The 21,843-nt window shown below is 38.9% G+C and overlaps 2 protein-coding genes across 3 annotated transcripts; one reads left to right on the top strand and one right to left on the bottom strand.

Annotated features, from left to right (window-relative positions):
* The first annotated feature begins 5,457 nt into the window (after positions 1–5,457).
* LOC107787526 (GRAS family protein RAD1-like) lies at positions 5,458–8,372 on the top strand. Its single transcript, XM_016609116.2, has one exon. The coding sequence runs from the start codon at positions 6,308–6,310 to the stop codon at positions 7,568–7,570; it is 1,263 nt and encodes a 420-aa protein (XP_016464602.2). The 5' UTR covers positions 5,458–6,307; the 3' UTR covers positions 7,571–8,372.
* LOC107787525 (RAF-like serine/threonine-protein kinase 20) lies at positions 8,285–21,118 on the bottom strand. 2 transcript variants are annotated; one of them, XM_016609115.2, is made up of 9 exons: positions 20,789–21,117; positions 17,478–20,285; positions 17,321–17,389; positions 16,321–16,473; positions 16,028–16,191; positions 15,726–15,873; positions 15,420–15,542; positions 14,672–14,759; positions 8,285–8,719 (listed from the first exon to the last, which is right to left on the bottom strand). In XM_016609115.2, the coding sequence occupies exons 2-9, from the start codon at positions 19,980–19,982 to the stop codon at positions 8,529–8,531; spliced, it is 3,441 nt and encodes a 1,146-aa protein (XP_016464601.2). In that variant the 5' UTR covers positions 19,983–20,285; positions 20,789–21,117; the 3' UTR covers positions 8,285–8,528. The 2 variants fall into 2 exon arrangements, with proteins under 2 accessions (XP_016464601.2, XP_075093072.1); XM_075236971.1 differs by lacking the exon at positions 17,321–17,389 and having other exon boundaries at positions 20,789–21,118.
* Positions 21,119–21,843: the final 725 nt, after the last annotated feature.

Genomic DNA, 21,843 nt, shown 5'->3' with positions numbered 1-21,843 from the left:
TTTAGGAGATACAGTAAGTACAATAACAAGGTTACAACTCAACTAAGACAGCGGCAATCTATCTTTTAGGAACTGATACATAGTGGCGTTCAACCTTGTTCTCAAGCTTGTGAGGATGATTTCTCTTTTTTTTGCAAGAGGCTTGAAATGAGAAACAAAACCTTTCCAGTGATGTCTTTTGTATAAAGCTCATTGGGTACATCTTGATCACATCACTTGAAATGATGTGAGTACTTTGTTTGGTTAGAGAATGAGTGGGCTGATAGAGTAATCCAGTGCAGCAGAAACAGTGCCACCAGTCACTTCACTTCCAGCTGTGTCTAAATGAATTTGTACTGCAATGAGGAAACCACAAGAGCATCAGGTCTTTGTTTTGGTTCCTAGCTCCTGAAGCTGTAGCAGTTCACCTTTAGCTGGAATCCATTTAAAGTGATGCAGCAATATAAGTAGATCATGTTCCCTATCTGGTTCTTAACAGTAAGTTTGTTAGATCATCAAAACATAAGGCAAGAGTATTTAAGATCTATCAGCTCTTTATGGCCAATAAATGAAACAATAAATAGAACACAATAAATGAAGTGATGAGATCAAGGGAATGTGTTAGAGAGTAGAGAATGTTCTTGTATATTTAGTATTGAGCAACAGATGTTTTCAAAATGATAAAGATCCCCTTTATATATGAGGGGAAATCCCAACATAGTATAAAATGCATTAATTACAAAGATATGGAGATGGTACAACTAGCTAATGCCTTGATTCATTTTTGGACTAGCCCACTAGACTTTGTCAGCCCTATTTACACGCATTGGGAACTCCCCACTTTCTCTTCTTAACCGTCAGTCTGTATTGATCCGAGGTCGAGCATCGATGTCCCTTGAGGGATGAAACTCGACCGTGGTCCCGAGCCTTCGAGACGTGCTTAAGAGGCATCGTAACGACGGAAAATTGGAACCTTCGATTTTACCGTATACATTATGAAAGATGGACACCGCATGTGTTGAGCAACAAAGATTGAATCCTATTATGAAGGAAGTCGTGAAGAAGGAAGTAATTAAGTGGCTTGATGCAGGCATCATCTTCTCTATTTTTTATAGCAATTGGGTAAGCCCAGTGCAATGTGTGCCTAAAAAGTGTGGGATGATTGTTGTAGAAAATAAGAAAAATGAGCTAATTTCTACTCGCACTGTGACAGGTTAGAGAGTCTGCATTGACTATAGAGGGCTCAACAAAACAACCCGCGAGGACCACTTCCCACTTCTATTCATTTACCATATGTTGGATAGGTTGGCTGGGCATGAGTAATATTGCTTCCTTGATGGTTATTCGGAGTACAATCAGATTGTTATAGCCCTAGAGAATCAGGAGAAAATGACCTTCACTTGTCCTTATGGTACTTTTGCTTTTAAGCGAATGTCATTCAGTCTTTACAATGCACCGACCACTTTACAGAGGTGCATAATGGCCATTTTTATCGATATGGTGGAAAAATTTGTAGAAGTATTCATGGATGACTTTTCAGTCTTTGGGTTTTCTTATGGTGATTGTTTGAAAAATGCCAATGTGTTGGCACGGTGTGAAGAAATCAATTTGGTATTGTATGGGAAGAAGTGCCACTTCATGGTGCAAGAGGGCATCGTTTTGGGTCATAGATGTCACGACCCCAAATTCTCACCTCAAGATGTCGTGATGGAACCTAGTCTTTAAGACTAGGTAAGCCTAACATATATTGATAATTAGAAGAAATAACAACTTAGATATCAATTTAATTTGTTAAACCTTCATAATGAAACTCAAATAGTACAACTGTCAAATGACTCCCAAAATCCGGTGGAACTGAGTCATAAGCTCTATAGAGAATATACTAGTAATCTCTAAGTACAATACTATTTTGAACTGGAAATAAATAGTAATACAACTAAAAGAAGAAGATGACTCTGAGGCCTACGTGTGTCAAGAAGGTGTACCTTGAAGTCTCCGAAAACAACTGGTAAATCACCGGCATCCGACACGAGCAGACGGTACCTAGTAGGTATCAAGTCAAACCTTGGTAGAGTAGTGATGATGCCAGGTCAAGAAACCTAATAGGACAAGAAAATTAAACAGAGTATAAAATAAACTAATATTGGAAGGATAGGAAACAAATGATAACAAAGCAGTACGATAATGTCATCTAACAATGGAATTTAAGGCAATAAAGGCAACAAGAAGTGAATACATGATAAGAATAACAAATAACCAAATACAGACAAATACAAGTAATAAAAATAGGGAAATAACCAAAAATGTTCAACCAACAAGATTTTTTAACAAAGAATGTACAACAATAATTACAATCGAGGCACCACACCTCATATCCACATTTTCATAATTTACAAACACATTTCTTTAATCGGTTGTTGAATAACCTTCTAGATAAATATGGGGCCTGCCATAGAGTTGCCACTAGGTATTATCCGCAAACGAATTATGCTTTTGATCGTCCAGAAGGAGCCCTAAGTTGATCGTCCTCGACCCTGATCTTTGATTGATATCGAGGATGCACATCGGCCCAAGTAACAACCAAGTATTCTATCAAATTCTACTTCAACTACTGTGAAGCCACTGAGCTTCGAACATTGAGTCTTTGAGTGAAAGCTTGAACAGCCCAATCATCAGCGGCCGGTGGCAAGTCCATCCATTCCATTTGGAATCGAGACACAAATTCTCTGAGCATTTTGTTGTCCTTCTGCCTTACTTTGAAAAGGTCCAACTTCCTGGTTTCAACCTTGATAGCCCGGCGTGTTCCTTTACGAAAGAATCTGCAAGCATAGCAAACGAGTCAATAGAATTAGGTGGTAAATTATGGTACCATATCATAGTTCCCTTTGAAAGGATCTCCCCGAATTTCTTTAGAAAGACAGATTCGATCTCGTCATCCTCTAGATCATTCCCTTTCACACATGTAAGAGGTGACGTGCTCGTTCGGATCGGTCGTTCCATTATACTTAGGAATCTCGGGCATGCAGAACTTCTTAGGGATTGGCTTCGGAACCGCGCTCGGGGGGAAAGGGTTTTGTATGAACTTTTTGGAATCCAGTCCCTTCAATATTGGTGGTGCCCTCGGGATTTGATCGACCCTGGAGTAGTAAGTTTCCACCTTTTTATTATTTGCCTCGATCTTTTTTTTCCCCGGCTCAATTCATTTTGTCATTTCTTCGAGCATCTTCATGATTGCAAGATTGGTCTCTGATTCTTTATCGTTAGGTTTTCTTGAAACCGATTTGACCTTGTTTACAACTTCCTGGGACGGCTCGAGCTCGACCCTGCTCGGTGGGTGATTCTCCTTTTGGAGCTGGACTATTGCTGCCTGCTGAGCCTGAAACATTTCGAAGATCACCCGCAGGATGATCCCGCCATCTTCACTACTACGTGCGCTTTGAGCGGCTGATCGAACATCCTCACGGACACTGCCTTCGGGATCAATGACCAAATTTCCGTTGATGGCTACATGTGAGCTGACGTCGATTGGATCTACAGCCAGAGCTCCGTCGAGGTCAACTACAGCTACATCGTTCCCTGGTGCTATGTTATCATTTTCGCCGTGGTGACCAAAATCATTATCAACGTGTAGAGGTGTCGACTGACAGTTTGACATTTTAGTCCTGTAATCAAAGATACTTCAAAGAACAAGTGTAAAATAGTGTGTGTTATGAAAGTTTGTACTAGGTAATCACTATTATGCTTAGCCCCACGATGGGCACCAAACTGTTTACCCTAAAATCGGATAATAATTGAATTTATACGTGATTTTAAGGATACGTGATATAACTTGGTACAAATTAAGAGAATAGATTAATATTGAAATTCACGATAAAAGAATAAATGCAAACCACACGAATCGAATAGCCTTGTCCCTCGAGTTCAATCACCCTTGAACCGAAGATGTTTCAACTGACGTATTAACAGAGTAACAAGATAATAAAAGCTAGAAAGTGACAGTATATTGCTTTATGTTGCGTAAAAAATGGTGTCCTTCACAAATGATTAGACCCCTTTTATATAGTAGGGGAATCCTACTCTTGATACAGTTCTATATGAGGTGAGAAATTTCATGACTAGCTAATTAATCGGCCTCTTCTTGATAAGTGCCCAGATTTCCGCCATGATCCTCGACCGATTGCGGATATTTTGGCTTTTCGTTATTTGGCTCGGTAAGTTGCTCTCGATCTTGCTCGGTCTCGATTTTGCTTGATCTCGATCTTGATCGGTCTCTGGGTCACGAGCTCGACGACCTAATTTTGCACCATGGTTCGATATAATACGAGGTCAAAACTTAACCTATCATATTCCTGTCTCGATTAGTCACACAAGGGGCGTGCCCGTTTTTTGACCGTATACAAGGCGCATTTACTAAAAGTCCGACACTTCACCTCTTAGAATTGGACTCGCGTTACATTTAAGTATTGAGGTTGTACCTAGTCCAAGTTTGTTGTAAGTGTGTTGGTAATGGTACAGACTTTAGAATACTGTCCTTGTCTAAATCTGCTTCAATCAGTTCAACTAACCAGTATTAAAGTTCCCTGTGTACTCCTTGCCCCTACGCACCTTTATAAAATTTGTCTTAATTCCTTCTTCAATCATCTATTTTAATTTGCTGATCAACTAATTTTGTCTCATGTGGTAGAGAAGAATAATCAAGAGAGGGAAAAGAAAGATAGAGCAGGTAAACTGACCTCGAAAAAAAACCTACGTATTTTATTTTTAAGTATTTAAATGATTTAACATAATTAAAGTATTGTTATAATAATCGTCAATCAATAAATTTCGTAAATGAAAAGGTAAGTTGAAAAACACTTCAACAACAACACCAACAACATAGGTGAACTCACAGCCAGAATGAATGGTGATTTGCCTAAAATTGAGGAAATGAGATTTGCCTCGACCTCACACGCAATTGGACATGCAGCTTTAACAATAAGGTAGCGTCACACATAATTTGGTGGCCGACTAATAAATTAGATATGACTTTGTGACAAACAAACGATGATGTGGGAGTCTTTGAAAACTAAAATATAAAAACATATTATATTAAATTAAATTAATGAATGTAATATGGTTGTTTTTCATACATATATAATATAGCGATCATTTATCACGATTACGTGATATTTATTACTACATTAATTTTTAAGAGTTAAGATTTAATTATTTAACTTAATATAAACATGGAGTACAAATAAAATATTTACGGAAAATCAAAATGCCAGCCCATTCCTATGAGCTTCTTTTGTCAAAAGTATTGCCGGCAACAGTGCTGGGTTTGTTGCATTAGCTTTGCATTGGATCATGACCCCACTTCCCTATGTCTTCCTTTGCCTCAACCTCCAACTATTCTTTGCCTTATTCTCCGCTTCATTTCTTTTCCAAGAGTCCACAATGTTCATTTGGTGAATCTTTTTCCTGCGTTAAATTTTTGGTCTAATATTATCCTTGCCGTTAATAGTAAGTCTCATTTTTGCTATTGGTCCCTAACTTCACCCTGAGGATAAATTCAAATCTTAGTTAAAAGTAGAAAGGTAAAATTAAACTTTTTTCTCGAAAAATATGAACAGGTGGAGTTTCAAGGGCAAATTTGAGAGGATTTGTTAATAATGGCAAGAATATGAATATAGCAAAATGTAAATTAAGGGCAAAATGGAGCAATTTTGGATAGTACAAGACAAATTTGAACCTTTTCTGCACTTTTAATTCAAGAAATAGAAAGAAAATCCAAGACAAAAAGCTTTTTCATGCGTTAAAACAAAGAAGTGTTTAATTTCCTTATTTCTTGTAGGGGTTTTGTCCATTGTCGAAATTCTCTCGTCTAAAATAGGAGTAGTAGAATATTCTGAGACGGCCTGTCCAACTAGTTCATCTTCCACCACATAACCCGCTAGCTGTATTACCTGCACATAGATAAAGTCCTGACTTTTCTACCAAAGCAAACCAATGCATGAAATGAATTCGGATTGGGTGCTCTCCTTTCAGAGCCACAACCAAGATTTTGCCATTCGACAATTTTGTGCTGCTGCCCGAATGAACGATCAACAACAACAACAACAACATTATTCACAAAATAGTATAAGTGAGCTGTACACTTATACTAGCACCCCTGATCACTCAGCCTCTTCCCAGGAGGAGCAAGAATTTGTTGATAGCTTCTTCAACATTGATTCTTACGACAAAGATCCTCTTGATCACCAAGTAAATCTTGATAATGAGGAGTTTGGAGGCTTCACATCAATGATACTCAATGAATACAGTTACGAGAATCTATCATTGCTGACCGATGAAGAACCAAGGTATACCGTGCTGGAGGCTTGTAGCTCAAGAGAAGCCTTTTGACGCGGAAACAATTAGCCATGACCATGTGGAGGCAGAGGTGAATCAGGGGCTTCAGCTTGTACATTTGCTCTTGGCTTGTGCTGAGGCTGTAGGTTGTAGGGACACTCGACTTTCTGATTCATTGCTTACTCAAATCTGGCCTGCAGTCACCCCTTTTGGCGACTCTCTCCAAAGGGTCTCCTATTGCTTTGCTTTGGGACTTCAATCCAGACTAATGCTTCTTCAACATAGAAATAATGCAGGTGCAACATTAATACAGGACCAGTTAGCAGCTTCGTCTAGAGCGGAGAAAAGAGAGGCCTATCATTGGTTGCACCAAATCACTCCCTACATGGCTTTTGGTTTCATGGCTGCAAATGATGCTATCTGCAAAGCTTCCAGAGGGAAGGAATGCTTGCATATCATTGATCTTGGCATGCTCCATATTTTTCAATGGCAATCCATAATTAGAACGTTAACTGCACAACCAGACTCACCTCCTCCAAGACTAGTTCGCATCACAGGCATTCTTGAAGATACACACGATTTTATGGAGCTTGAACTAGGATTGAAGAGCCTTATGGATGAGGTTGCTGCTACTTCTTCGGGCAGTATTCGTCTAGAGTTCCAAGTGATCAAGGAGCCAGTATCAGCATCGCTCTTCACCAGGGAAAAGCTTGATGTAAGAGAAGGGGAGGCTTTAATTGTGAACAGCGTCATGCAGTTGCACAAGTATGTGAAAGAGAGCAGAGGATCTCTCAAGACCATTCTTCAAGCCATCAAGAAATTAGGCCCTGCTCTGGTTACTGTGGTGGAACAGGACGCCAATCACAATGGTCCTTTCTTTCTAGGAAGATTCTTGGAATCACTTCACTATTACTCTGCCATTTTTGATTCGCTTGAAGCTAGCCTCCCACGGGACTCCACCACAAGGATTAAGATAGAGAAGTGTCATTATGCAGAGGAGATTCGAAACATTGTGGCATATGAAGGATCGAATAGGATCGAGAGGCATGAAAGAGTAGACCAGTGGCGCAAGCAACTTGGACGTGCTGGATTTCAGGTAGTAGGATTGAAGTGTATGAGCCAGGCTCGGATGATGCTTTCAGTCTATGGTTCCGATGGTTATACTCTAGCCAATGAGAAGGGCTGCCTTCTGCTGGGATGGAAAGGAAGGCCAATAATGTTTGCATCTGCTTGGGAAGTCCACAATGTTGCATCCTCCTGATATGCTAGTGGACAAATCTTGCTGTTGAGTCACCTCATTTGAGAAAATAATACTAACCAACAAGGAGGTTCCTATCATTTCACTGGAATTGAGTATAAGCAGTCATGCTTGCTTTGAATTTTTGGAGCTCGCTACATTACAATATAACCTGAATTATTTTGCCCCACAAATTTTGAATTTTCGTTATTCACTTTCTGGTATCCAACTAACAAGATATGATATCCGGTGAGGAATCCTTATTTTTTCTGAAAGCACATGACTTTGGCAGTTGGAGACAAAATAGACCATAGTCAGACACCCAATCTTTCACAAAGGCCTGTAAATTTAAGGCACCAACCTTTAAGAAGCCTTCTGACCTTCCAGGTCCGGAAACTTGCAATAAATCAACTACCTCCTTCCTCGGTAGCAGTAGATGAATAAACACTAAAAAAGCAGGGAAATTTCTTCACTGGTCATGGTACTTTTATAGGAGAAAAAAGGGCAACCCGGTGCACAAGGCATCCCATATTCACGCAGAGTCCGGGAAAGGGCCGCACCCCAAGAGGTGTGATGTAGGCATCTCGCGTTCACGTAGGGTCCGGGAAAGGGCCGCAGCCCAAGGGATGGTACTTTTATTGGAGCAGTAGATGAATATCCAAGGGCACCGATGCAAACCTCAGCAGAAATGCTGCAGTTTCAAAGGAGAACCAAAATGACTGCAAAATGTGTCACGAATTTTTCAATTGTGAAATACTATAAATGATTGTCATGCCATGAAGAACTCTCGAACGAACAAAAGACTTCGTTTTTTACTTTTCCCAAACAGGATACACAAATAAAAGTTTGCAGTAGCTCTCCCTGATGCAAAAGTGATCCTCATATCTAGAGTAATTGTTTATATAGATGTCTGAGCATATTCTTTGCTGCTCCAATAAAATGAATAAATTTACCACATAAACAAGTGGAAGGTAGACAACTATTAGTTAGATGCCTTGTGACCAATAGTTTTGTTCTGGGAAGCAGAAGACAATAACCGTAATCGACTAGCAATTTCCGTAAAAGATGGCCTTGATGCAGGATTAGGGGCCCAGCATTGCTCCATCAAGCACCTCCATTCTGGATCACAGTAGCTAGGAATTGTTGGCCTCAGTGTATTGTTTACAATACCTCCTGCATACGAGGAAGAATGTATTAAAATGACTAGCCTGATCAAAATAGCACATCAACAAAAGAACAAAACTGTTGAACAGCACTAGGGGTCAACATCATAAAAAGGTTCAAACCGGGGTATAAACTGTAAACAAGATTATGCATAAGGAATAATGTAGCAAAATGACTAGCCTGATTAAAATAGCAAATCAACAAAAGAACAAAACTGTTGAATAGCACTAGGGGTCAACATCATATAAAAGGTTTAAACTGGGACATAAGTCGCAAACAAGATTATGCATAATGAAATTGGCTTCCAGCTTTGCATTTGCTGTTTGGTAATCCTCTGATGCTGCCAGCAATTAAACAATTCTTTTAGGCCTTGGGAGTCACCAAATAAATTTAAGAACATTGCCCAGATTTGTCAAGATTTGACAGCAATGCGTGAAAAGATGCCTGGTTTGATTCAATGAAATTCTCGGAGAAATAATTCTACTACAAAAGCTAAACCCTCGTCTTTGTAGTTTCTCTTGAGTCAAGCAAGCACCATGTGTTGCAATCCATCCAAAACACGCCATTTTAGGAAGATCCTTAGTGTCCAGATCATCTTAGCAGGCTGTTTATCTACTGTCTCCCTGAGCTAGCAACATTTGGGAGCAGGGATGGCTATATTTCTGGGAGCGAACTCTGGGTGAATATGAAGCGCATGCCGCATGGATACAATTTATGCCTTGGAATGGAAGAAAATTTTGAATCAGCTTCATCTACGAACATGGAAGCTAGTTATAGGATTTACTAGAGAACTTCCCATCTACTGGCTGTCCGGTGTATTGAGTCCTCCCTATCCTCAATTATCACCACTGAAGTCGATTTTTGCAGCAGAAGGTTAACACCTCCAAATCTCCCAATCATTAGGATGTCTCCTGAACTGCAAATTCCATCCATTTTCAGAAGAGCAATCAGCAATCCTTGTGTTAACAAGAGAGAACAATTCTGGAAAAAGATCTTTTAGTGTCATATCCTCCACCAATTTTTCACTCCACAGTTTAATCTTTTTTCTGTTGCCCACTTTTAGTTAAGTATTTTCATGGAACTCTTTCCATGACCCTCTTATTTTGTTCCATACTGCTACACCAACAGGAGCTAACACTAGATTGGAACACCAGTCTCCATCCCTTCCATAATTTGAGATTACCACCTCCATAAATCATTACTATTGTCACTAAATCTCCAAAGCCACTGACACAATAAGCATTTATTGAGAAGTCTTAGAGACGTTACTCCTGTTCCCCTCTCTTTATCTTTCATAACAGTGGGCCATTTAACTAAATGTATTTTCCCCTTCCAGAATTTCCTTCCAATAAGAAATCATTCCTCAACTTGTTTCATCTCTTCTCCACCTTTGTTCGGATTGGAATTGGAGATATAATATATGTTTGAGTTTCATCCAATACACTAGTTATTAAATTCACAATCTCCCACCAAATGACAAGTATTGCCTTTTCCAAGGTGCCAACTTCTTTCCGCATTTATCAATGATGCCTTGCCAAACCCCCTGATCTTCTGCTTTGCTCCAAAAGATAGGCCCAAATATACTGTTGGAAATTGTTCTACCGTGCTCCTCATTGTTTCCGCCCCTTATCCAATTTTAACAGAGAATATGCTGCTCTTCTCTTTGCCAAGTTAACTTACAATACAAACATTGCTTCAAAAGCCAATGAATCCCTCTTATATATAATAATTGCTCTCACTCTCTACTTCACATAATAGCAAAGTTTCATCTGCATAGAACACATTCGAGACTTCTATACTTCCGTGATCTCTGCCTTCTATATTAAAGCCTTTGATCCATCCATCTGCAACTACTTTCCTCAATATAAGACTTAAGATTTTCATCACCAATACGAACAAAAAAGGAGATAAAGCTTGTCTTAAGCCCCTTTTTGACTTGCAAATCCACTTCCAATTGTGAAAAATAGAAGAAACTTCTCATTGATTTTTTCTTATAATTGAGATTCTCTGAGGGCTAGTGGCGCATGGTTCGAAACACGACGGATAATGGGCCCACCGTTCTCAGAGGCGGATCCGGGATTTGAAGACAGCGGGTGCCATATTTACTAAAATGTACGCCTCGCACTGACCATAAACTTTTAATGTGAGTATATATCGGTTTGATTCAATTTGCTTGATATGTTTCGAGTTCATACGAGTCGGTTTAATAAATTTAACGACATTTTCAATAGAAAAATAAACAACAATAACAACCCAGTATAATCCCACAAGTGGGGTCTAGGGAGGGTAGGATGTACGCAGCCTTAACCCTACCCTGGAAGGGCAGAGAGACTGTTTCCGATAGACCCTCGGCAAAAGAAGGTGAAAGAAGCCCTGATAGCAAGTAATAGCAAGACAAATAATTAGAAAACTAAATCGAAGATAGCAACAGAGAATATGAAAGAGGTACCGATAACAAGTAATAGCAAGACAATATATTTAGAAAACTAAATCCAAGGCAGCAAACTACGGGATTACCGATAGCAAGTAATAACAGAACAAGAAATGCGAGTATAGCAAACTAAGGATAAAATGGTATCGTACTAGCACTAATGAACTAGAGAAGACAAAAGGAAACGCACGACTACCTACTAACCTTCTTCCCTAATCTTTAACCTCTACACCCTTTTATCTAGGGTCATGTCTTCGGCTAGCGCAAGCTGCGCAATGTCCTGTCTGATCACCTCTCCCCAAGACTTCTTTGGCCTACCTCTACTCCTCCTCTTACCCCCCCCCCCTCCCAAGGTCAACCTCTCACACCTCCTGACAGGGGCATCTATGCTTCTCCTCTTAACATGCCCGAACCATCTCAGTCTCGCCTCACGCATCTTTTCCTCCACAGGGGCCACTCTCACGTTATCCCGAATAACTTCATTCCTAATTCTATCCAACCTAGTATGCCCACACATTCATCTCAACATCCTCATTTCAGCTACTTTTATCTGCTGGATATGGGAGTTCTTGACTGGCCAACATTCTACCACATACAACATAGTTGGTCTAACCACTACCTTGTAAAACTTACCCCCAAGTCTCAACGGCACATTCTTATCACACAAGACACTAGAAGTGAGTCTCCACTTCATCCACCCAGCTTCGATACGGTGTGTGGCATCCTCATCTATCTCCCCATACTTCTGAATTATAGACCCCAGATACTTGAAACTCTATCTCCTGGGAATGACTTACGTATTAAGCCTTACATCCCCGTCCGCCTCCTGGGTAACACCGCTGAACTTGCACTCCAAGTATTCTGTCTTGGTCCTGCTCAACTTGAAACCCTTAAGACTCCACAGTATGTCTCCAGACTTCCAGCCTCTCGTTAACGCCACCTCGTGTCTCATCAATCAGGACTATGTCATCTACAAATAACAAGCACCAAGGTATCTCCCCTTGAATACAAGTGTCGCGTCAATGAATTCATCGCCATGGAAAACAAAAACGGGTTAAGTGCTAATCCCATATACAACTCCATCTCAACCAGAAAGTATTAAGTCTCCTCCTGTTGTCTTAATCCGTGTCTTAGCTCCATCGTACATATTCTGAATCACTCTAATATACACTACAGGCACTCCTTTAGCCTCCAAACATCTCCACAGAACCTTTCTTGGGACTTTGTCATAGGCTTTCTCCAGGTCAATGAACACCATATGCAAGTCCTTCTTCATCGCCCTATATTGCTCCACTAATCTTATGAAAAACAAATCAGCACAAGTAAAAAATTAGAAATCTTCCTTCAATAAAGGAATCACACCATTTTTATTAAATATTTTTGCATAAATGAAAGTATTTTCAATAGAAGAATCACACTAAGGGGTCATTGCATAATTTTAAAGAAAAATAGTTGTTTACAAAAATGTCCTAGCTATAAGGGACTTTAAGGACAATTTTGTCTTTAACCATATTAATGCATGCATTAATAGGCTTGGTTTAATGTAATGGTTTTCTATGCATTACTTATACATAGGATAATACCAAGTATGATGTATAATTAATACTCTAATACAAGTATTAGTTATACACAGATTGAATAAATATATCAAACAAGGTATTAGTAATGCACAGAGCTAATGCTTGCATTATTTTTTCTAATACCTCCTACCAAACGACCCCTAAGAGCATAAGCAAAAAAAAGAAAAAAATTGATAGAAATTACACATTGCAAGCAATATATTTTCAATAGGACAACTGCACTTCGTATATAAAATATACAAACTAACAGAATGTTAAAAAGAATAATCTTGTGTACTTTTTATTAACACAAGTGACAGAATTTTGAATTAAGAGCAACAGTTTTTATTTATGGTACTTTGATAATTTGAAGTTGCTTTTTTATGTACTCCTTCCAAGGTCATTGACAAACAAATAAAAGGAGAAAAGATTGGAAAAAGAAAAACGAAAAAAGGAAAATGATAGAAAAACAAAGGAAGTAGAAAAGACAAAGACAAAAGGGGAAAAAATAAAAGAAAAGGGAAACTGAGCAAACTAAAAATTGAGTTCCTCATTAGATTCAGACTCAAACCTAAGCATAAACATGTGAATAACTTTAAGAAACTAATCCAAACAAGGCACTTTCGTCTGGTTTGATATTGCGGGTGGCAGCGTATGCATTTAACCATATTTTAAAATATTTCAACATATATTTTTTAAAAAGTTTGCCAAACTTGCGGGCGGCATGGCACCCCCACCTCTCAAGGTGGATCTGCCACTGACCCTTCTACCCTTCTCCATTTATATACCAGTCTTTTTATCTATGGTGTGGTTCGAACCCATGACTTGCGCCTAACCTCACATGTTGTGCTTTTTTATTAGTGTTTGAGCCACCTTGCATGTACCTCGACTATTCCATCAGGTACCTCTTATCTCTCACCAGCATAGGTACCGGGTAACTCTGCTCACCAAAACTTAGTCAAATGGGAAATCGCCTAGTATTATTTTTTTTTTGCAACTCTAACCCGATTTGCACCTTGGTATCCAAGGTTTTTACTCACTTTATTGACCACCGGGTCACACCCTTGGATGTTACATCACATGTTGAGCTCTTACCACTAGATCAAAGCACTGGGATTCTCATTGACCTGAGACATGCTCCATATATAGTAGTCATAAGCCTCACAAACTATGGTAGGTAATCAATTTCAACAGTAATAAGGTAAGTAAATATCCTATAACTAAATATAAAATGTTCTAAGGTATCCGAACATTCTATAAGAGTTTCTTTTTTCAAGTACAATGAATCTAAACATGTATAAATCTAGACATATATTCTCTTGATATTGTAATAGAACTCCTCAAACTCAAAGTGAGAAATCAACTTGAGTTTGTATATTTTGGAAACATAAAAGTTGAAAGTGAAATCTCACGGGAATAGTGCACAATCACCATAAAGAAAACCGGTGTTGGAATTTTTTCCCCGACTTGGTAACTGCACAATGAAAAAAAGTGCCTCTTGCACTATACACAGAAAGGAATCTATTCTTAATCCTGGAAAAGAGATATAGTGTTGTAATCATCACAACTTGAATTGGTAGAACAACAAGAAATTCAACGTATAGAGAAAGGCGTTGGTTGTGCACAAAGTAGCAGCGCCGCTGGCTGGAGCGATAGTAGCACTAGAACGATGGAGAGATGAACAATGCTTGAACGATCTCAGGAGAGAGGAGCAACGCCTAAACAATTGCCAGAGAGGAGCTTATGCATAAATGGCTGCAAGAGAGATGACTAACCGATATACAAATTGGTTCAAGACGTAACCTAGGTTATAACAGTTAAGATCGAGATTCCTACTTAGCATGCTGATTCAAAACCAAAAAAGAAAAGTAATGCTGATATACAATTTAGTTCAAGATAGAGTATCTTAGCTCATAACACACCAATTTGATACCACCTAAATCTTTGAAAATAGAAAAGAAAAGAGCTGACCTATAATAGCTCCATAATGCATATTGGCATAAGGTTCCTCCCCAGTGAGAATCTCCCACATGACAATACCAAAAGAAAACACATCGACCTGTTGAATAGTCAAGAGAAAAGAAGATCGCTAAAAGTTTCCATAAGCATGATAAGTAACTAAATGTAGGGAGTACAGATGAAGAAAATGCCAACTCCCAACTCTCTAAGACTCTAACTATTCCGAGTATCACATCAAACATGTTGAAAACATCTGAAAAGACTGTTGTGACTTCCTATGATTCTATAAAGTCCATAAAAATTGAAATAGCGACCAGGTGCTCTCCGCTCTCCTTTTACGAGAAAATTTGAGGAAGAAATGACTTCCATCCTTAAAGGTTTTTGCCTTTAACATTTTCCATCATTTAAGTGAAATATAAAAACTAAAGTAGGAGAAAGAAACTGATTTTATAAAGAAATAAAATTGGGAAATTACCCTGAAGCCTTTGTCCAATCACTTAAAAGTGTTTTGTGTCTGTGTGTGTGTGTGTGTTTTTTTTTTTTTTGGGGGGGGGGGGGGGGGGGTAACAGATGATGACATGCACAGGGAGAGGAACTATTTCCTTTTTGACTACTCCTTCACGGTTTTGACAACATTTTTGCAAGGACGAGGGGTCGTTTGTTTTAAAAGGAACCAAGAAGTGCATTAGTACAGCACAGACTTGAATTTCTCTGTTTCCTAAAGTGAGATAAACAGAGAGACATGAGGTTGGCATCTTACTTTTTCAGAAACTTTGCTGCTGCTACCATTTAGCAACTCTGGAGCCATCCATGGTAGTGTTCCTCTCACACCACCAGAAACCAAGGTGTTTCGCTTTATCTTTGACAAACCAAAATCACCTACCTAGCAAGTCCATCACAAAAATATCAAATACTAATTTCACATTTGCTGGCAGATAGTTTACTAAGAACCTTAACTCATATTCCTTTTTTTTATGGGTAACTCAAGTTACATGCAATATCATCAGAAAACCAAATAATAAATTTAAGATCATCTAATTAAACAACAATAATATCATGATTAGACCTTGCAAATTGGTCGTGATGGATCTTTCAAATTCACCAGCAAATTGTCACATTTCAGATCAAAATGCACAATATTCTTAGAGTGCAAGTACTCCATTCCAAATGCCGCATCCATTGCTATTATGAGTCGTTTACGGCGATCAAGATGTCTGTAAAAGGTGAATATTATATCATAACAGGGGAACAAGGCTCAAAATGGAAAGAGAGTGGATATGTTGTTTCGTGTCCTCGGAGAAACTAACGAACCAGATATTTTGTTTGGAATGCGTGCAAAATTCTGAGAGCTAATAAGAGGGGTTCTACCTATCTTTACGGATCAGAACATGTCTTAGCGAACCATCAGCCATGTACTCCGCCACGGTAGCTAATGTACCCCCAGGTCCATCTTTCACTGCACCATAAAATGCCACAACGTTTGGGTGGTGAAGCTTTGACAAAATCTCAGCTTCTCTCCAGAACTCTATGGCCTGGAAGGTGGAAAGATTATGAGTAGCTGATCTGATAGAGCTTTAACACACATACTTTAGGCACTAGGCAAAGCTATGCAGAGAAAGAGGGGGAAAACCGCTTGGGTCCGTAGTGTTAAGAAAGGTTACCAATCTCTCTAGTTCTGATGATTGCCCAGTGAAGCAACTCTTCTTTATCCGCTTAATGGCAACATCCGTTCCTCTCCATTTTCCATGATACACTGTGCCAAATGTGCCTGAACCAAGTTCTTTCAGTTCCTCGAGGTCTTCATTGTTAATGATCTGCACGAAAGCAATGTGAAAATGAAATGAGGACTATTGAGAACTCCTTTGTCCACCTCCCACCCCGCCCCCCTCTATAATACAAAGAGTGAAGCCTAGGAGAAGCTTAGGATTTTTAAGCAAAGAATTTATGAAAATGATTTTGACAGCAGGCTGTTTAATATAGCAAATCGTACACCCACTCTTCTGCCCAGTTTATAGCAGTATGTTTGATACAGAAGGAAATGAGAGCATTAGTAAAGCGATGGCAGGATATTTCCGAAACATGGTGTCCATTCAGTATCTGGCAATAGGAAAGGGAAAAAAAATTCAATGTATTTGAAAACTCCCCTCTATCACATCAAAAGCTTCCAGCTGCTGTCTACCCAAACTTTCCTCCTAGCAAATGTACAAAATATCCGTTGTTAGACATATCACTTCTCTCTCCAGTCTCCCCACAGGTGAAAGTCCATTGTGTCCCCTGCCTTTACTCCCTTCAGGATTACCTAAACGCTTTTCCTTTTCTCTGCCTTTTAACTTCAAGGACAATATCCATTTCCTTCCAAAAGTGCACACCTTCTTGCATGTAATAGCATGCAAATGAATAGAAAGGTACCCCCCCCCTCACGAGCACCCTAACATCTTTAATTTCCCAGCCTTTTTACTCCAGGAACATATCTATTTCCTCCCCTAAAGCCATAATTTACGAACAGTTCAATTATGACAGATTGGTGCACAAGAAATTAGCTCCAAACTTACAGCTGTTAGTAGTTTTCATCACAATAAAAATCCACAGGTTGCAAGCATATTACGGATTCCTTATGTGCCTCACTCTTAAGATTCAAGAATGCAAAATTTGAAAGATTACCTGCAAGGAGTTGATGTCAATATCCGCAAACGTACGACCTAGAGGCAGTACAACGTTTTTAAACCCATCCTAAGAGCACAAGGGATCAAAGATTTCTTAGGAAATATACACTAAGACAGAAAGCTCTATTAGATCATATATTCGCAGAAAAACGCACCTCAGAATCAATGTCTAAAGCCCTAGATTTATCCACCATATTATCATCATGCATGTCCTCGCTAACTTCTGTTTGGGTTGCGCCAAACCCTAATTGAAGTTGACTATCAACATCCCCAAGTGCATGAGGCAGCTCTTTGGGACCATCCTCAGCACTATTTCTTTGTGGATCCAAGTTGATTGTTGAGGGCACACATTCATTAGCTGGAGGAGGCTCTTCATTAAATTTTTGGAGACCCGGTGCAAATGCAACGTGATCTTGATCAATTAGCGAAATATCTTTCCTAACAAACTCATCACCTGCCAATTTTTGAAAAAATGACCAGTGTTTTGGTTCCTCATTTTGCATGTTTAAACTCATACCAGCTCCATCCTGCTGAACTGGAGAAATATCAGATGAACTATTAGAAAGTATGGCTTTTGCAAATATATCAGATAGGATATTACTAGGGAACCGGTCATTAATATCAATCAAGATATCTCCTTGCTCAGATCTGGGTAACACAACAGATGGTTCCCCTTGAAAAGCACACTCGTTGTATTTTCCCATCCAATCTGAAGATTGAGATTGCTCTTGAGAGTTAGTATATGTGAACTTGCTGCCAGCCTTGTTACCCTGATGAATTTCAAGATGAATGCCCCCCGCATTTTCGTGGTGATTTTCAGCATCTGCATAGGTCAGTGGACTTGGCCTTGATCCACCATCCTCCACCCGCTTGACTAAATAGTTTGTATACTTATTGTCGGCACATACTGTTTGTTGATTAGCTAGGGGAACCTGATCCACATGCACGGCGCTTTTCATATTTGCAGCATTTGGAATAACCTGCTTCAAATTCGCAGGCGCTCCAAGATCATGTGCTGCAGTTTGAGGGCTATAGCTCAATGGCTTTTCAGTAGAAACAAGCTGCTCATTCATGTTTCTATTTTGCATTTTCTCAATGGATTCTTTAAAAATTTCTGGCTGTGCAATATCTGTATGGGAATGAGTTGCAAGAAACTGTGAATTGTGTGAATCGTCCGACTTTGATAACCTGTTAAAGAACTCTATCTTCCCTCTTGGGATGTGCACAGAACAGAAAGCGCTCTGAGGTGGTGAAGCAGGATCAGAGAAGCTTATATCCGTTGAATCAACCTCTAAAGTGACAGACTCAGGAACAAAAGCCTTACTGTACATATCGGGTCCATATTGTTTCACTTGTGTTTGGGAGCCTTGACCTTCAATATCATTTTGGTAGTCCACTACACCCTTGGAGAACCAATGAGTAGCACTTTGAGTAGCTGAGAATTGAGAATTAGAACTATAACCAAATTGGAATTGTTGCTGCTTACTGTCGTCACAATTTTCCATCTGGCCATGATGAAAGCGTAAATCAATGTCATAAGCACTGGGGGGACTTGGTACATTAGGCTGAGCAGATTTAGCAATCAACGATGAGTCATCAAAACCAGCTGAAGGTAAGTTACTCGCACCAACAAAGCCCGTAACAGATCTACCTGAGTCCTCCTCCATGTTATTTCCATCCAACTCAGCTAAGCTATTTGCAGAAGAACCTAGAAAATGCAAAGTTGAGCTACTTCTTGATCCAGTTTCCAAGCCATTGATGGCTACTACATACTGAAACTCAGAATCCGCATCTGAATTTGTTAATCTCAAATGAGCATCATCCAAGTCAGCGATAGAACACAAGAAAATCCTAAGCTTTTTTGAAGTATCTCCATCTTCTAAGACATCACATTCCTCCAACATATTCTGCAAATCCTCGTCACATGACACAGAAACTAAAGCATCAAGATCCTCCCCAGGTAGTTGATATTTAATTATATGAGTTAGATCATATATTACAACAGCTTTCTGCCACAATTCATTCCATGTAATGTCCTTCCTGATGCGGATAACCCGTGTTTCACCACCAACATACCTGAGCTTCCCATCACTAGGCCGAGATAATACCTTACCACCAAAGCTACACATCGCCTTAAGCTTTGCCACTGAATCATCACATGCTCCAGATGAGGTATACACAAGAGAACGGAAACCACAGTAATCTGATGACGTTTGTTGCACTGATTGCACTGACCCATTGTAATTTTTGTCTTCATGTAGGGAAGATTTCTGTTTCTCAAACTCTTTTGGACCTTTTTCAACCATCGCTAGCATGGAAGTGTCGGAACCACCATCAGATCCAGTATGACCGATGCCTAAGATGCCTTTTAGCTCCAAACAACCTTGTGGAAAACTAGGATCACTAGAAGTACTGGGAGCATAATTTTTCCCGGGATTAACACGATCACGCATGAACTCAAGTACAAACTCTTCTCCTGTTTGTAAAGAGAAATTAAGCACGGGCTTAGCCTCTGAACAATTATCTTTTGGAGCCTTTATATTATGATGTGGATGATCAGGAGGGTCCGATGTAAAAACCGGAGGTCCAGGTTGAATTTCTGCATTTGGATATTCAGCAGAAGTGAACTGAATACAAGTCCCATTGTTTGATTGATCCATTAGACCACAACCTCTATAAACTCAACCTCAATGGTAACCGATATGGATGCCAGTATACTTAGTTATGTCTATAAAGGAGCAGCACGAACCTAAATGCAGTAGAATAAACACTTTGCACAGAACAAGTCTATCCAGAGTTCATCAATACATATGCACTGGAAGCAATCGACAATCGGAGCTACATTACTAGCTACTGACTTGACTTTGCTCTAACAAAATTAGGGTCTCAATTAATTCATGAAAGGCAATTTCTCTTTCAAGCCACAAACGCTCCATCCAAGTACACTTCTTAAACCATTAATGCTGACAAAAAGGGGAAAAAATAGATGTGGAGTTAATAACAGTGCAAGAAACGTAAAAGATATCAAACAAATTATTAACAAACTACAAACTTCCGAAAGTCCAAGAAGAAGTGGACTTTTCTTTCATAGGCTTCTTTGGTCATATTTAACAATAATTCATACAGATACTCCCACTCTTGCTTGAGCTTCAAATCCATAAGTTTTTCTAGTATACTTGCCGAAATAATCCAAGGCTATGACTATGTCATTCAATTCGTGCACATAGCACATGTCCTAATTCAAATTCACATTGCAGTGAAACAATAACGTAGAAGCTCTGAAGAAGACAAAAGTCCTAAAAGAAGTTTCTTGCTCAAAATACCAGATCATCTATCCTCTGTCTTTGTTTTAACTTTAGTACGAAATACATTGCATAAAGTGATATCTGCCCCTCAAAAATGTTGAAAGAACATTGTAAGGGGAAATCCTTTTAGAAAAAGGAACCAAAAGAGATAAGATGGTTACCTGAAAATAAGAGTTTGAGAAGCTTGCAGCACATAAAACCGCCATTTTGACATTTGAATTTGTATACTTACCCACTGACTACATTAGTATTTTCATTTTTTTTTCCCTTTCACTCCCTCTCTATCCATTACTATATTGTTTGCATTTCTTCGGATTTTCACACCAAAAAAATACTAGAATGACGGCTTTGTCTCAAGCCTCTCTCTCCTTTCTTTTTGCCCTCAAACCCCTAAGCTTCTTTTTCTCTTTTGTTGCTCTACTAGGATATGAATTTGAAGTTTTTAATTTTTTTTTTTTTTTAGAAAAAAAAGGAGTATCTGGAAGTTCTCTTTTCTTCTTTGTGTAGTTTATTTCTTTTTGGGACAATTTATTCATACTTGCATAGTCATTTAGTACAATTTCATTTTAAAAAATAGACGAAAAGAACATATCATAAATTTGAAATGTCATGCATTCAATAGCTTAAAAAAGTGAAAGACTGTCAAATATTTTCCAACTAAGTCAGTCAACTTCCATAAATTCCTTTCCAAACTTTAATTCCCCACATAATTACTTTTATTTAGTGTACAGATATACCAAAGTTCTTACTTTTATCTTTTCTAGTTTAAGTTGTTTCATTCACAACTTAATTTTCCTATCACATAAAACTTGCTTTCTTACCAATGTATATCACTTTTGTAATACCTCCTAATTCATTTCCTAATTCAAAGCTATTCTTTTTCAGTTGAAACTGTAATGCTAATCAAAATATATAGGACCAAGGGAGCAGGCTGCTTTACTTGTTTATATATTTATTATATATTTATTGGATGGTGGTATATATATTAATCATGTTACTATGATTGCTTTAGGTCATATACTTGCTAGGAATCTTTTAGTCCTATTATTATGTCATAGAAAATATAGAGAAAAGAGAACTTATCATTTTGTGTGTGTACAATAATAATGGTGGCAGGATAGGAATTTAAATGGGGGCTAAATCCAACATGGTATAGTGTGCAGCTGACTTAAGTTTGAAGAGAGTGTCTATCTTGTGTTGGGTGCAAAGGCATGAG

The sequence above is a fragment of the Nicotiana tabacum genome, chromosome 18 (assembly GCF_000715075.1).
Source record: "Nicotiana tabacum cultivar K326 chromosome 18, ASM71507v2, whole genome shotgun sequence".
NCBI classification, from domain to species: Eukaryota; Viridiplantae; Streptophyta; class Magnoliopsida; order Solanales; family Solanaceae; genus Nicotiana; species Nicotiana tabacum.
This window is presented reverse-complemented; position numbering and strand designations above follow the sequence as displayed.